This window comes from Ananas comosus, unplaced genomic scaffold, assembly GCF_001540865.1.
Source record: "Ananas comosus cultivar F153 unplaced genomic scaffold, ASM154086v1, whole genome shotgun sequence".
Taxonomy (NCBI): Eukaryota; Viridiplantae; Streptophyta; class Magnoliopsida; order Poales; family Bromeliaceae; genus Ananas; species Ananas comosus.
The window spans coordinates 88,949-106,522 of record NW_017893321.1 but is presented as its reverse complement, the minus strand read 5'-3'; the positions used below and the strand labels follow the sequence as shown (position 1 = coordinate 106,522).

General features: G+C 33.4%; 2 protein-coding genes across 2 annotated transcripts; one reads left to right on the top strand and one right to left on the bottom strand.

Annotated features, from left to right (window-relative positions):
• Positions 1-225: 225 nt before the first annotated feature.
• Positions 226-3,210, bottom strand: LOC109705557 (probably inactive leucine-rich repeat receptor-like protein kinase At2g25790). The gene is made up of 2 exons (XM_020226293.1): positions 2,502-3,210; positions 226-1,769 (listed from the first exon to the last, which is right to left on the bottom strand). The coding sequence occupies exons 1-2, from the start codon at positions 3,208-3,210 to the stop codon at positions 226-228; spliced, it is 2,253 nt and encodes a 750-aa protein (XP_020081882.1).
• Positions 3,211-11,150: 7,940 nt separating this feature from the next.
• On the top strand, positions 11,151-14,298 carry LOC109705556 (presequence protease 2, chloroplastic/mitochondrial-like). Its single transcript, XM_020226292.1, has 4 exons — positions 11,151-11,212; positions 12,758-12,937; positions 13,888-14,062; positions 14,155-14,298. The coding sequence occupies exons 1-4, from the start codon at positions 11,151-11,153 to the stop codon at positions 14,296-14,298; spliced, it is 561 nt and encodes a 186-aa protein (XP_020081881.1).
• The last annotated feature ends 3,276 nt before the right edge of the window (positions 14,299-17,574 follow it).

The following is a 17,574-nucleotide window of genomic DNA, read 5'->3' as shown; positions in this document are numbered from 1 at the left end:
CACTTCATCTCCTATGCCTTTGTCTTAATTTACCCAAAGTTACTTTAGTTACANGGAGCATTTTTAGGTTTGCCCTCTAAATATTCAAAACACTTGAAATACTACGTAATTTATTTCTCATAATTAATGCTATTATTACAACAAAATACTCGACAGAAGTGAAATACTAAAAAAGCCATGCAACCACCTTGCATTAATAATTAAGATGCTACTCTTCCAACCACTTCATCTCCCATGCCTTTGTCTTAATTTACCCAAAGTTATTTTAGTTACAATACAAAGCTTGTCACATACAATATCAATCATAGAGAAATAAGCCTTCCTCCAAGCATTATTGAGCAACAAAACACCATAAAAGACTGCAAAACCAAATAGATATCCCAGTACAACACTAAAGTATATCCATAGCCACTCAAACTTATCTTTAGGCCCTTCATTATCCTTATAATTTATTTCATTTGAGGAACAATTTCTCACACTTGGTGGCCCGCAGAGATACGGATTACCGATGTAAATAGATGGATCGTCAAGGGTTTGCAACTGATTTCCTGTTGGAATTACTCCCGAGAGATTATTATACGACAAATTTAGGTGGCTCAGAAAAGTTAGTGCTGAGATACTTTGAGGAATATCACCGAAAAGCTTATTCATTGCAAGGTCTAGAGATTCCAGTGATTGCATTTCGCCAATTTTTTCTGGAATATGTCCAATCAAATTATTCCTAGATAAGTTTAAATATTGTAGTGTCTGCAGATCAGTAATCTCATCCGGGATCTCTCCACTTAGATTGTTGGCCGAAAGGTCCATGCTCTCAACTAGATAGAGTATTTTCCAAAATGTACGTTCCTCCCCCTTAACATCTAAGGACAGACTAATAACATATCCTCTGGAACTCATATTATCAATTCTATCTATTAATCTTCCTTCTTTCGAAGCCTTCCAACTGAAATTGCCAAAGGATCGTGGTATTTGCCCTGATAGTTTATTGCTAGAAAGATCCAAAATTTGGAGATAGCCAAGTTGTGCTAATTGCTGTGGAATACTACCAGAAAACATATTTGAGCGTAAATCGAGAATTGTCAGATGAGTTAAACTTTCTCCGATCCATAATGGTATTGCTCCAAAAAACTTATTATATCCAAGATCAAGGATAACTAAACCTTTGCAATTTTGCAATGATGGAAATTCTCCAGTCAAGCCATTACTACTAAATTTCAACAGAGAAACATATTTCGATGAGCAAATGGAGACAGAGATCCCCCCAAGAAGATTATTCTTTGACATGTCTATAATAGTAAGATACTCTTGTGACTTCCCAATACATTCAGGAATTTCTCCAGACAAGTTGTTGTTTGATAAATCAAGAACTTCCAAAAAAGTTGACTCGCATAGAGCAGATGGTATACTACCACCAATGTCATTATTTGACAAGAATAAGGAATGCAACTGTGGCAATACAACATTTGGAACTACTCCAGTGAAAAAATTATCGGAGAGATCAATCATTTCAATATTATGTGGCAGAGATGGTAGCTGGCCTTCAAATTTGTTTGAGCTCAAATTCAAGTACCATAGCACGGTAGAGCCCATAAATACAACGTTAGGAAGTACTCCAGTGAAAAAATTATTGGAGAGATCGATGAATTGAAGATTACGTGGTAAAGATGGTAGCGGACCTTCAAATTGGTTTGAGCTCAAATTCAAGTGCCGTAGCATGGTAAAGTCCATTAATAATGGCAATCTCCCCTTGATTTGGTTGTCGGAAAGATCTGAATAAAAAATAAAACGAGACATATTCCAAAACCAGCTAGGAAGAGTATCTGCAATTTTGCTTTTTGACAAATATAGTACTTCAAGTTGAGACTGACTTTTGAGCCATGCTGGAAAATTGGGACCCAATTGGCAGGAGGCTAGTGCAATCTCTTTAATTTGGAAAGGAGGAACCCAATCATCACGAACTCGCACGGTGAGAGCATTCAATGACAGGTCTAAGGATTGTATTTTTCTTAGGTAGGAAAGTTCGATATCAGATATGACACCCTCCAATGAATTATTATATAGATCTAGAGAAATTAAATTAGGAAGTTTCCAAACTCCTGCAGGAATTGAACCACTGAGCAAGTTTGAACCGAGATATATGTGTGTTAGGCCATTCATATGTTCGAGCGATCCAGATAAATTCCCCTTTAAGTTATTGTCACTGAGATACAAAGTCTGTAAATTGTTGCGCACACATCGTGGTAGCATCTCAACCCATTCGATGATTTCCCCACCAATACTGAAACTTGACAAATCTAGTGAATGCAAGTTGCATAAATATCTTAATGCTTTTGGATTCATACCTTTAAAAACATTATATCCTAAGAAAAGATCATTAAGGGTGCTCAAACGTAGAAACTCATCAGAAATAACACCATGAAACTCATTGAACCTTAAGTCAAGATAAGTGATGCTTGTAAGATTTCGCAGCCATGTGGGTAAAGTGGAGTTTATGGAATTATCTCCAAGATCAAGCACCTTGAGAGTTGTAAGGTTGAAATGTGACAGAGATGTAGAAATGCCAGGAAGTGAACAGTCAACCAAATGTAGCACTTTCAACGAAGGAAGCATATTTACAGCATGCAACCAACCTGTAGAAGTATTCATATTCACAATGCTCAAATCAAGATATTTCAAGGAAGATAAACGAGTGAGCCACAAAATGTCATCTGCTTTAAGAGTGTCGGAAAAAGTGGAGTCAAAACTTAAATCAAGATAGTGAAGTTTTGAGAGATTTCCAATTTGAGGGGGTATTGTTCCACCGAAATTTAAATAAGAGAGGTTGAGATATCTCAAGTTTTTGAATGAACCCAAGTATGGTGGGATGCTATTTTCGCTGAAATTGTTCATGCTGAGATCTAAGTGCTCTAAATTGCTTAAAAGAAGTAAAGATGGATTGATCTCACCACTCAAACATGACCATTCCCTGGATAATATATCATACGAGCCTCGGAGGCTGAGTTTCACAACATGGCCCGTGATATTGCTGCAGACGACTCCCCTCCATTTACAGCAATCTACGCCTTCCCATGAAGACAATAAATTCTGAGGATCAACCAAGCCGGCCTTAAACGTGAGGAGTGCATTCCTCTCTATCTCCATGCAACCACTCGCCACAACGGTGTCGATGGTTAAAATCCACAGCAAGGAAAAAAGAATAAGAGTAGCCATGGGACGGGTTGAGGTCATGCACATTTAAACTAATATTTAGAGTATTTATAGAGAAGGGTGGGGCACAAACTTTGGAATTTGGATATCCTTGAACCCCATTTGAGGCTTACTTAGAATGTAATTAATTTGGTCCAATCCCTTGAAAGTTTGCTTTATGGGTGTGATTGGTTCGCCCCCTTTTTCACCCTGGAATCGGAATCGGAATAGACGAATATGTTTGTCCGTATTTGGTATGCGGGATTAAATTTCACTTTTTTAAGCTTATTTGTTAATTAAAATATAAGTTTAAGAGTAAACATTACATTTATAAATTTAAATTTTAATTTGAACTTAAATTAAAAATTAAGACTCAATCAAGCATTTCGAATCTAATTTATAAATTTGAATTAAGTTTAATTTAAAATCTAAAATTTTATTCAAATTTTATTTAAAATTTAAATTATATTTACGGATTCAATTGAAATTTAAATTATGATTTTAATTTTGAATTTGAATAAATTGATATTTACTTTTATATTTTGAATTATCAATTCAATTTCAAAGTTTATTTTTTAAAAAAAATATATTTAAAATTTGATATTATTTTAAAATTTTGACCTAAATTTTTAATATTTAATTTTTAGTTTGAATTTAAGCTAATATATTATAAAGATAAAATTAGCATATTAATTTGATTATATTTCTGATATCTATCTGAACCAAACACCGACAATAGAAATGGGTCATTCCGATTTTGATTCAAGTGGCAAACCAAACAAAATAAGGTAATGAATCATTCCAATTTCGTTTCGAGCTTATTCTTATTTCGAGTCTGATACCGATTCCGACTTCGAATCAAACACATCTTAAGTGGAAGTACATGATTAAGTATGGAGTCATAATTCTATTGTAGGCCCCGCATGGAAAAGCCATGATTAATTGTTGTTCACTGCTTGAACATTTTACAAAAATAATCAAAAATCAAAAATAATATTGGAAGCAGGATTTGCTCTGATATTAATTAATAGTCGGCCAATATTCGTGCTAATTAATATCAGTTATATGATTTAGAATTTAAAATATTAAAATAAAATAATATGAAGAAGAGGCATTGAAGAGGAAGATATATCTAAACTATAAATATTTTTATTATTAAACCCATTTAATTAGCGCTCGGCCTCATTATCGTGCATATATGCAGCCACTACTCTCTAATTAACTCGGCTTCGGTAGGAGCATGTTTGTTTTTCATTTTGGATTGAAATGAACTTTGGATTTAATTAGAGCTCAGATGAAAATGACTTATCTCCTACTAGCTGTGGAAGTGAAGTTCTTTCAGTTTTATTATTTGTTTGGTAGAAAATGAATATCGTAAAAACTGAAGGTTCCCACTTTTTATATTCGTTTTACCGAAAAGTGTTGTTCACATGACTAGTAAACTTACATCCTAGCTATATATAGCTCTCGGCCGTGGATAGGTTTTTTAGGCTGTCTAGTTCCTCGAAAAAGCGTGGAAAAGAACTTTCGAGAAAAAATTTTTTCATAGAAAATCTCTATTTCAGTTAATTTTCTGTCGGTTTGGTTCTAAAAAAAATCAAAATATTCTTTCCAAATTTTATCGATAAACAATATTTTCTTTTCCTAAAAAAAAAATCTGAAAAACGAAAATATTAATTTGTCATAAATTTTGAAAAATAAATTTTCAAAAGAACTAATTTTCTTTGAAAATAAAGAGACAAAAAACTGAAAAGGAGATTTTCTTAAAATACGTTTTTCTAATTATATAAGAAACTGTTTTCTACGCTTTTCTGACCAACCAAACACACATTAGTGTATTTACAGTTTTACAACCTTTAATACTATAATGAATAAGATAAACAATAAAAACAAGATCTTCAACCACTCTAATCATACTAGAACTAATTCTTTCCCTAATACAATTTAGGGGATAAAAATCTAATCAAAATAGACTCTAATTTGAATGAATCTTGTCTCTACCTAAATTTCCAAATAATTCAAGTCAATTTGAATATTCCTCCAATGACTTCAAATGTCTAAAAAAATATATATTTACCTTGTTTCTCTTTCGCACCTTATCACATTATTTTTGTATGACCAAGAGTCCAACAGAAGAGTTAAAAATGTCTTTTTAAGAAAGAGTCAATGATAGAAATTTGTATGGCCAACAAATAATGTTCCTAATTTTTCTTTCTCCTGTTAAAATCATGATAGGGATTCATATGACCAGGAAAAAAAAATCTTAGGGTAAATTACACTTTTGGTCCTCAAATTATAATGTTTGTGACATTTTGATTTTCAAAGTTTAATTTATGATAACTTCTGGTTAAAACTTTATAAATCATTACAATCAAACTACAGAATCTAATTTACTTGTCTAAGTATTAACGTATTGCCGTTGTGGACGTAACGTGACATCTTGCTTATTGTCCTGTCATCATTCATAACAATATCACATCATTTGCATATTTGCGACACATTAATATTTATTCAACTAAATTGGGATGTGGAGTTTGATTGCAACAACTTAGATAATTCGAGTGACACATTGTAACAAATTAAAGTTTGAGGATCAAATCGTATAGCGTGTCTCATGGTTTGAGACCAAAATTGTAATTTAGCTTTTTTGTTTTTAGGCACCTTCTAAAAATTCTTTTTTCTAGTCATATGAATCTCTATCATGATTTTGATAGAGAAACCAAAAACCTAAAAACATTGTTTGTTGCCATACAAATTCCTATCATTGACCCTTCCTTCAAAGAATAGGTATTTAAGGGAGGATAACGGATCGGATACGGTCGGATATTTGATGAAACGTTATCTGCATTTTTTTTTTGAATATAAATTCGGATGGGTATATATTTCAAATGCTAGATTTTTGTTATTATATCTGCTAAAAATGAATTTGGGTACGACCAAATACTTCGTAGGATTTGAATATGGATCTGATTTATATTTGGGTATTATTTTAATCAGAATCAACACATTATTATTGCTTGGTTTAGAAAAATTTAATTGTCCAAAAAAAATATTTAAAATAGAATTCACAATTTAAAATATAAAAATAGATTACACACTCAAAAATAGAAATTTTAAAATTTTAATTTTAATTCATTAATTTGTATTTGAAATTTAATTCTCAATTTAAATGTAATTTTTTTAGTTCAAATTTGAATTCAAAATGGTGCATTTAATTCACAATTTAAATAATGTCAAAAATAAAATTTAAAAAAATGAATTTTAATTAAAGGTTAAATTTAAAACTATATCTAAAATTTAAAAATCAAGCTTATAATTATATTAAAAAACAAACTAGTGGTGTGCGCTCCCCACACCCTCGGCACTAGCCCCATACCATGTAAAATTGTGAACTACATCACACTCTTTGTTATGCGCCTACAAAATTTAATTATTAATAGTATTCTAGTCTAGTTCTAATAACATATATACATATTAATTGTTGATTATTCATATTTGAATTCAATTTTTTCGGATATCCGAACAATTTTAAATTCTTTGAAAACCATATCAGGATCCGTATTCGACTGGATTCGGATATTATTAAATATGCATGTGATAAGGCCGGATATTATCTGATTTATTTTCGACGCTAGAGATGCAAATAGAGCAGATCTAGATGCAGAAAGGGTCCTCCATCTTGCTCTACTTCTTATCAAGTTGAGGCAGATTTGAAGCGGTTTAATTTTAACCCTATTTTGGCGCTCACATACTGTTTCAGGGCGAATCAGGACGGAAACGAACTTTTGGTGGATTTCAGTGGATCGGGACGGATCAAAGTACGAAAGGGATCTCTCGCCTCCCGCTCCATTTGCTTGACATTCGGAACGGATTATATATTTTTAAATTTTTTATTTCCACTTACCATCCTATTTCGGACGGATCGAGACTGAAGCTCCACCAATCCGGATCCATTTGCATTCCTATTCACCATGGTACTTTTCACTTGTCTATTGGTCTTTTTTGATCCCGCAAATTCCAACACGAGGCAAGAAGAAAGAGTATACTCCACTACTAGTCCCCAAAAAGACAAAAGAAGAAAAGATATATTGCACTACAAGTCCTTCAATTTTTAAATTCGACTTTCAGAACTCTGAACTTTCAACGATGTTTCATTTTCAACCCTGAACTTTCAGCAATGTTTTATTTCAGATCTCTTTCTTAGAATAAAACTTATTAGTTGTACCAATAGGCAATAGGCATCATAGACACAGACAGAGACACGAAGTATGGAACACGACACGACTTAGACACGATGATTAGACAGCTCCAAAAAAATAAGGACAATGACACGAGATGGACACTGCTAAGGCATCATAGACACAAACAGAGACACGAAGTATATATGGAACACGGCACGACTTAGACACGATGACTAGACAGCTCCAAAAAAATTAGGACAATGATACGAGATGGACACTGCTAATGTAATACAATAATATATATATATAAAATATTAACTTTGCTAAAATATTATTATATTTCCTAATAAAAGTTAATAAAATTCTCATTAATAGTTTATATATTTTTGAGAAAAAAATTCTCCTTCATACATAATTTATTTATATTGTTCGTAAAAAATTATATGCATTCATCAAAAAGCCAAAATATCCATAAATTTTCAATAACATATTGGTTTAGGTCTTCTACTAGAATAAAATTTTTTGTTTGTACCTGCATCTATGGCTATGTTTGTTTCGTCAAAAGTAGAGCGAGGTAAAATTATTTTCGTTGCAAATATCCATTTTCACTGCTTCATTTACTGCTCCTTCACCTTTGTTTACAGCCTTGCTCATATAGAGCAGGACTGCTGTGCTCTCCTGAGCCGTTTTCGATGATGGAGTTTCCGAATCGACGATCGGCTCCGTTAGAGTTGATTTAGCGTATTTGAAGTTTCTAGAAAATAATTTTTGCGATTTTTCGATATCATTTACCTAGCAATCGAAAGGTTTCAAAATCAATAATTTTTAACGGCTGAAAATAAAAATCCTATAAAAAGTGGTGATATAGCACTAAAATTTTTGATCAGAAATATTGATCTTATTGTAGATAGTATAAAGAATTTTGTATCAAAATTTCATCTGATTTGAATACTTCTACACCGTTAAAATTGAAAATGTCAGATATCAACCATTAAAAATTATGGATTTTGAATCCTTTCGATCACCATTGGTAAATGATATACGGAAAAATCCGCAAAAATTATTTCTAGAAATTCAAATGCGCTAGATCAAGTCTATACGGAGGCCGTCTCGATTCGGAAATCCTCATCGAAAACGGCTCAGGACACGGAGGCCTCCGTGCTCCTTGAGCCGTTTTCGATGATGGAGTTTCCGATCGACGATCGGCTCCGTTAGACTTGATCTAGCGCATTTGAAGTCTAGAAAAATAATTTTTGCGATTTTTCGATATTCAATTCCTAGCAATCGAAAGGTTTCAAAATCAATAATTTTAAACGCTGAAAAAAAAATTCTATAAAAAGTGGTGATATAGCACTAAAATTTTCTATCAGAATATTGATCTTATTGTAGATAGTATAAAGAATTTTGTATCAAAATTTCATCTGATTTGAATACTTCTACACCGTTAACTTGAAAATGTCAGATAACAATTCATAAAAATTATGGATTTTGAATCCTTTCGATCACTTGGTAAATGATATCAAAATATTGCAAAAATTATTTCCAGAACTTCAAATGCGCTAGATCAAGGCTAACGGAGCCGATCGTCGATTCGAAAATTCCATCATCGAAAACGGCTCAGGAGCACGGAGGCCTCCGTACTCCTGAGAGCACAACAGCCCTGCCTCAATAGAGCAGGACTGCTGTGCTGTCAGGAGCACAGAAGCCCTCCGTGTCTCTTGAGCCGTTTTCAATGTTGGAGTTTCCGAATCGACGATCGACTCCCGTGAGACTTGATCTAGCGTATTTGAAGTTTCTAGAAAATAATTTTTGCGATTTTTCGATTATCATTGCCCTAGCAATCGAAAGGTTTCAAAAATTCAATAACTATTTTAACGGCTGGAAAATAAATTCTATAAAAAGTGGTGATATAGCACTAAAATTCTATCAGAAATATTGATCTTATTGTAGATAGTATAAAGATTTTGTATCAAAATTTCATCTGATTTGAAAACTTCTACAATCGTTAAACTTGAAAATGTCATATATCAACCACATTAAAAATTATGGATTTTGATCATCCTTCGATCACTTGGTAAATGATATCAAAATTATTTCTAGAAACTTCAAATGCGCTAGATCAATCTAAGGTAGCCGATCGTCGAATTCGAAAATTCCATCATCGAAAACGGCTCAGGAGCACGGAGGTCTCCGTAGCCCTGAGAGCACAACAGTCCTGCTATATATATATATATATATATATATATATATAGAGAGAGAGAGAGAGAGAGTTGAGCTAGAATACTTGTAAAAGTATTATGTGAGTGGTGCTTTTGAGTTTTTAGCCATTGGATGGAGAGATGTGAGGTTGAGATGATGGTGGTAGGTGGTAGTAGGTGGAATAGTGTTTGATTCAAGGACTATTAATAATCAAGGAGTAGATCCAATGGCTAAAAACCTAATAGCATCATGGAGGTAATACTTATAAAAATATTCTATCTCAATTTTATATATATATATATATATATATATGATCATAGAAAACTTTCTGGAGAAAAAAAGGGTAACACTAAAGACCATTGTCCCACGAGTCACGATGGATTTAAACAAACTACGAACTGATCTATATATGGGTGGCTCTTAAAACAAAATTATTGCAGGGTTTACTAGTCTAAACCACTAAGTTAATAGCATAAATCACAATAAACAAGGGGTTTTAATACTATCTTCTCATACTAACCCTTAGCCGGAAAAAAATTATTTTTTAGCTTAGTGCTGTGCCATGAACCGTGGAATGCTCTTCTTTTGCAATTATCTTAGCTTGTGTGTCGCGGCCAATACTTTTATTTAAAGAACAAAATATTTTTCTTTTCTCTCAGGAAATGAAATAATAGAATGGATGACACTTCACCTCTTCTTTTCGTTTTCTTTTGTTTAGCAATTCTAATCTCAGATTTTAATTATTACAATTTATTTATAACTCAAATTTTTTAAACTATTATAATAAAATTTTATAATCTTAGCAGAGTAGATGAAAATATGGCGGTGGTTTGACATTATAAATTAATTTTGCCACGGCCAACGCATTCGTACTCTCAACTGCTGCAATAGATCATCATCATGCATGAACCAAACAGCATTTCTATAATAATTATAATAATAATCTAATAAGTTAAAATTGGGATGAATTAAAATAGAAAATGTGTCAACTTGTATTTTATTATAGTTTTCCTGGGAGACCGGGATGACCAACTCAACGTCTCAACGTGGCCTTCTCGATCTCCCATTTCATAACTCCTCTTCAAAACCCATAACTCTCTCTCTCTCTCTCTCTCTCTCTCTCTCAGTGCGTGTACGTGTTTCTGAACAACGTTGTAGTACGAAGAGATCGAATCAGCAACTAACTCTGATCGATCGCTTCGGCGATGGAAACGCCGCTCGGGAGCCAAAAAGCCGAGGGGCTCGCCGTAGATTTGAGTAAGTATTTCGTTTCCTTAATTCTTTATACAAGTTCACGTGGGTTGGGATCAGCTCTGTCTCGTCAAAATATTAAGCTGAAATTAAAATTTAGTTCGTGTCCGGCTTATTTATTAACGATGTGAATGCAATTAAACTTTCGAACAGTAAATTAGATCGTCATTTTTATTAATAGATAACTTATTAAAAAATTAAAAATTAAAATGTATACAAGTACTATAGATATCTGTATATTTATATTGGCTTAAAATTTAAATAATTAAAATTTATCTTTCTACATATAAATTAGCCTGAAATTTTAAATAATAAAAATTTATAATATATGGCATGGGAGGCATGCGGGGCCCATCAAAAATGGGCTCCGGCTCTTCCAGTTGTGAGAGCAGCGGGTAATTATTCCGTCCACCTGATGCATCTTTATTTTTTAAAAAAATTTATTTTTGAATTTTTTAAAATATAATATAATATAATAATTAATATGATTTTATTAAAAATTATAAAACCTAAACTTTAAATCCGAGAATTCCAAGTCCTAAAATCTATATTCTAAATTTTAAATTTTAAGCTCTAATTCTTTTTAGATATATTATTCCATCTCATAAATATATATTTCACTAATTTTTAAAAATTTTAAAAATATTAATTTTTATAAATAATTTATGGCGACCGGGGTGCATCCAAAAATTCGACGCTCCTCTAGGGGAAGCGTTAGAAGGCGACGGCGCAAGCCGCAACGGGCCATCCCATCGGCCCAAGGTATTGGGCGGTTCTTTATTATTATTATTATTATTTTTTAAGAGATAAGTGACAATACCGCTTGTTTATTTTATGTTAGAAATAACTTAGCTGGAAATTATGAATAATTAGGATTGGAGAACTTGGTTTCGGAGTAATGACCGCGGCCTTTACTATTTGCTTAGGAAATGATCTGCTATTGCGGAGAGACGGAAGTGCTTCTTCCTTTACATGTAATATTCTTTTCAGTTATGTTTCAGTAAAGTGGTTAAATTATTTTCGTTTTAGATAAAAACGGGTGATAATTTATTGTCGTTTGTCCTAGAAATTTAAAACGTTGAGCGCTTAGATAGAATAAGCATGTTTATTTGGATGGGACAAGTAAAAGGATGAATCGTTTTCGTCCTATGAACGATATCTTTTGCTGTTGATTTTTACAATAATAAAAATGATTTGAGTTCTTGTAGACATATAGCAGAATGTAAAATAAATAAATTAGATTTATGAATATGAAAGAAATAAGTAGAGAGGGAATTAATTGGATTAGAATCTATATTTCAACCCAAATTCAGTTTCGGATGAACTAGAATACAGCTGCCCTAAACGATGTCATCAATTTTATTATTTATTAGGGCACCTTAATTTCAGTGTCACGATTTCACTTTCTTGTAGTTATTTTTACTGTGATAGGCAAAAGAAGGTTTATTAGCCAACTATTAATTTTTTATTGTGATCTCGTTTGCTAATTATAAATTTTTATCGAGTTTACTCTTCGCACTCGTCTCTCTTCTCTCTCCTCTGGGTAACGATTGTTTATGTCCATTTTCTATTTCTATAATTGCGGTATTTATATTTTTTTACTTCTATCGCTCATGGATTTATTAATCATCATTATCTTTATGGTTTGTAGATTTTTCACACATTGTGGAGATTATTTATATCCCAATTTTTTTTTACCTCCTTCGAATTTTACATGATTTGGTTGTGTACCAATGTATATATACCTTGCCTGCTAGAGAATGGTGATTTTTTTTTTTTTTTTGGTTTTCCCAACTTACTAGATTTTGATTGTGTGACTATTTAATATAGTCTTTGGCTTCTAGAGCGAGGGTAATTTTTGTGGTGGCCTCCGCTTCCATTTTTACATGATTTGATGTGTAACATGCTGTACATATATATTTGTATGCTTTGACGTGGAGTGCAAATGACACCCATGATGTTGCCGAAAAGCTCGGATTTGAGAAGCTATCTGAAAAGGCGATCAAAGAGTACTATTCGCATGCTGTTCTTTATAGACATAAGAAGACGGGTGCGGAAATTATGTCTCTATCGAATTCCGACGAAAACAAGGCTTTCGGCATTGTCTTCAGTACTCCTCCGTATGTTTATCATGAATTTGTTGCTTAAGTTTATATCTTCTTAGAGTTTTCGATAGAGAAGAAGTTTCACGGTTTCTTTCTGATGTTTGGTATACAGTAAGGAAAAGGAAAACAGTTTTTGGTGCATGCTTGTTCCGTTGTTCGGTTTGTAGCTATTAATGGGGTGTCTGGTTCCTCGGAAAAGCATAAATAAAATGTTTTCTGAGAAATAGTTTTTCATACAAAACACTCTTTTCTACAGTTTTCGTTCCCTGGATAAAAAATTCAAAAAATAAAAACAATATTTTTTTCGTAAAATCTGAAAAAACAGTTTTTTTTTTTTTTTTTTTTTAGGCAAACTACTTTTTCTAGAAACCAAATAGATGGAAATCACTTTTCTAACCAAAAAAACTATTTTTTGGGATATTTTCCGGAAAACCAAACACCCTCTAAAAGAAATGGAAACTATTTTATAATTCCCCTTATAATGAAATGAGATATAAATAGCTCAAATCAAACCAAGCAAAAGCTGTGGGGTTCAAGGAAAGTTTAATGGCCTATTTAAAAATGGCATATTGTTGAGGGGGGGTCTTTGTTACGTAAATATGAGGTTCTTAATGGTATATATATTGCCATGTTTGATGGCATGCTACTTTGCAGTAGTCATTATCTACTCATTATCTGTTGAATTTGATCCTACAATATTCTGATAAATTACATTTGCTATCGTGTCTTATATTGCTAAAATTCGAAACAATGTTTTAGAAGCTTATAAACAATATGGACACCTCTAATGGTTATTGCTCTTGATGTTCCGGCTGTGTTATCTTCATTTTGTTCTTTACCAATAATGTAAAGATGTTCTGAAAGGAACACTCAATGTATATGATCAGATAAATGTTGAAGAATTAGTATTTTCTAGCTATCTTTCGGTGCGTGATATCTAATGTCCATAATATCGGTAACTGCAGGAGAGATTCAACTGGCGAACCTCACATACTTGAGCACAGTGTGTTATGTGGATCGAGGAAATACCCTGTGAAAGAACCCTTTGTTGAATTGCTGAAAGGTAGTTTTTATACTTTCTTAAATGCATTTACCTACCCTGACAGGACCTACTATCCAGTCGCTTCGACAAATGTGAAGGTGAACATAAAACTCCCTCAAGCTGTAAACATTTTATCGGGCACCTTGGTTTACACTCAGTTATTCTTGCTGAATCTATTTCATCTTTTCAGGATTTCTACAATTTAGTTGATGTGTATTTGGATGCTGTGTTCTTTCCTAAATGCGTTGAGGACATCCAGATTTTTCAACAGGAGGGTTGGCATTATGAGCTTAATGATCTCGCCGAAGATATCTCTATAAAAGGTTTCATCTAATTAAATAATTTCTCTACAAGAATAATTTTGAAAGTTTTAGCAATATCATTGTATTTTTTTTTTAGTATCTTTTTAATGTACATTGAAAAAGTTGGTATATCATCGTTTTATTGTAAAAAAAACTCTCTCCTTATCCATCGTCCGATGGACGAAGCAAATAAAGTAAAACTTTATTTGAATCGACTTTTACACTTAGATGATTCTAAACTTGAATCCTCGAGCTTATGGTTGGTGGTTCGGGAAACGGTGAACGAGATCCCTGCCAGCCAAACCAGACTGACAACCAGACTGACAACGTGCAACGGCGATTCGTCATAATATATCTAAAACTTTTATAAAGGTTAGATGGTCCTAGACTTTTATTTTGAAATCCTTGAAAATTTACTAAGCGCGTATATATTATGTTTTCGTAGTGATTGAAAGAAGTAAGTGTTATGAATGTTACAAAAGTAAATGAGAGGTGTCTACTATATTCGTCTATATCCCTTATTTGTTCATGTTTAGTGAGCTAGATCAGATTTCATGTGGTACACAAGACTAATAATTACAGGTAATTCTACGACGTTTCTTTAATGGTTCAAGTAAAGTTATTACGATCCAAAACTCTAAACACTAGGTCTAGTACTCTACACTATTTTGACCGGCTGTTGTCAGAGGTCGAGTGCTTTGAAGCGCCTGAAAGAATTGTAGTTTTTTAGGTCCGGCGACGAGCAAACGACTTCGTTGTAGTGATCCGCTACGTTGCCGTTGGTGCTGGGTGAATAGGAAATGACGGAGTTCACGTAGTGGTTTGAGGAATTTTAGAAAGTGTGACGTTTTAGGTACTCCTCTTCATAGTCATTGACGTTAAGAAATTCCACCTTCTTTAGCTGGTAAAACACATCAAGCTGGCTGTGTTCTTTTGGTTTTTAAACAAGACCAAACAGGTTTAGATTTTTTGGTGGTCTGATTTATACTTTGAATGCACCAACTATCCTGAAGAGGTACAGAAAAGAGAGCTATAAGAAGGCACTACGGAGAATCCATAGCTTCATCTGACTCTTTATGTCTTTTTGTTTGTCAATGACTATGAAGTCTCTTCTTAGTCCTGCTTTATTGAGGTTAAATAGGTCTTTTCTTCCTTCACTGACACCTTCTATTTAATTTCGTTCTACTGTACTCGGTAACAAACGTTAGTCTACGTATACAAAAAGGGAATGTACAATTTTAATCGACTTGGTATTGAGTCAAACTGAATATTAGGAACCTAACCTTAACGATCAGTTGAAGTTTCCCCCGTGTAAGATTTAGTTCTCTAAAATACAATGTGAAGAGGCTGCTTAAATTTCTTCACTAACATTTTTTTTGTCTAGTGTCGTAAAATACAATAGACGATCTTCCATACTTGGAGTCTTTCTGTGGTTTGAGTATAGTCAGAAGTCTTTAGTTTGATTGTCCTATATTTGGACTTCTACTATACATAAACGAGTATGGACGACATTGGAAAACGTAGACCTTCAACTATTGGAAGATTCAGAGAATATCATGGATAATAACGAAAACACTCTGATAGTAGTAGATCAAGATCGAGGACCTCTTTCGGCCGACAGGGTAGTATATACAGATCCCAAAAGTTGTTCAACCCTAGCGCTATTCTTCTCTTACTCTTTTGAGGACGCGCGGGGCCCTTTGGTTAATAATCATTTTTATGTAGATGGAGAATGAGTTGAAGACTAGTTAGTAATACCAAATTTTGTGCCGATATGGCCTTATTCGTAGTTTTGATGTAGGAGGAGGTATACGTGGTGGCGATCAAGATTCCGCAAGGGTATCGGTACAGTACAACTGTGTTAATCTTTAATGTATTTATGAAGGTACCTCGACTATAGGTGAGAGTATATACAATCGTCGAAAGGGTTGTATCAATTGGACATCTCTACTACTCTTTTCTTACAATTAAAGTATATAGTTTCTACAATGAAATCAACTTAAGGTAAATCCAACTTTTCACCTTCCACGTGGACACACCCTTACTGTTAACGAAGTAAAGGCCCTCTTTCATACCAAAGGGTCCTTAACAAGGGTCCTTTACGTCAACCTTCCCTTAGTTGTTTAAACCTTTCTATAAAACATCGCCGGTGTTCTAAAAGGAGCAGGCTGCAGTATAATTAGCACGTTGGAAAGGAACTCTCTTCCCTGAATGCATAAAGGAGCTCGCTTTATCTTTAAAATGGGGTTAGTAGTAGTTGAAAGAAGAGTTCTAGAACATTCTTGAGGTATATCGACCATTTGTATATAAACTGACAGTATCATTCGCAGTTTAAGTGACTTTTCATACTATCTGTTTTACACAAGGAGGGTATCATGAGATTTTTACCAGTAGTTTACTTCGTTGACAAGTCTCAAGAAACGTAAATTTTTAAGCACTACTTACAAAAGTTTATTAGCTATTAGTTATCTCTACAATAGTAATAATGATTATTAATGGTGGTACTACAACTTCAATAATTATTGTGTTTTGTTTATGTTTTTATGGTGTTTGATTAAAATCATATTTAAAACTCCTAACCTCATTCCGTTATAACGTGCTACCTGCTGGATTACGGTGATTAAACAAGTAGTTGGGTAGGTCGTTGTAAATCGAATCGTAAATAAGAAGATCGACGTTACTTTCTTGGTCTCGGAAAATAAAAACAGACGTTTTATCTTTAGACAATCTCGTTACATTATATGTCGAAAAACTCTAGTACTGTGTAGTTTTCTCTTAGATTGCTTTTTGGAGGTAAAAACGAGACGAAACTCGTTGTTTGACAAATTTCGCAACGAAAAGGAACTTAAGTTGAAGAACTTCCTACGTCAAATAGACGTCGTTTTTGTATAGTGAATAAATACGTTATTTGATTATAAGGTTACGAGATTACATAGGGATTAATTTTCCACTACGAACGATAAATTCGACACATCCACTTCAAGAACTTAAGGATTGTATATTCGATCCTTCATTACTTACCGAATTTGGTGTTTTTCATGTGTCTCTCTTACATTTAGTCACCAAGATTTCGACTTTACCCATCATAATGGTCAAACTTATCCAGGAGATGGGCAAGGCTGTCCCGAAAAGGTGCTTGTTACTGTACCCGTGTATTTAGGTAGAAAAAAGGTGAAAATCTTCTATGCTTTCCCATTTATGTCTAAGGAGGTCAGAAAGAAGGTTAGTCTACCAATTCGACATGTTTTAGGTATAGAAAACACGGGTAAAGGTCGTTTCTAACTGGCAAACTCTTACACAGTCATAGT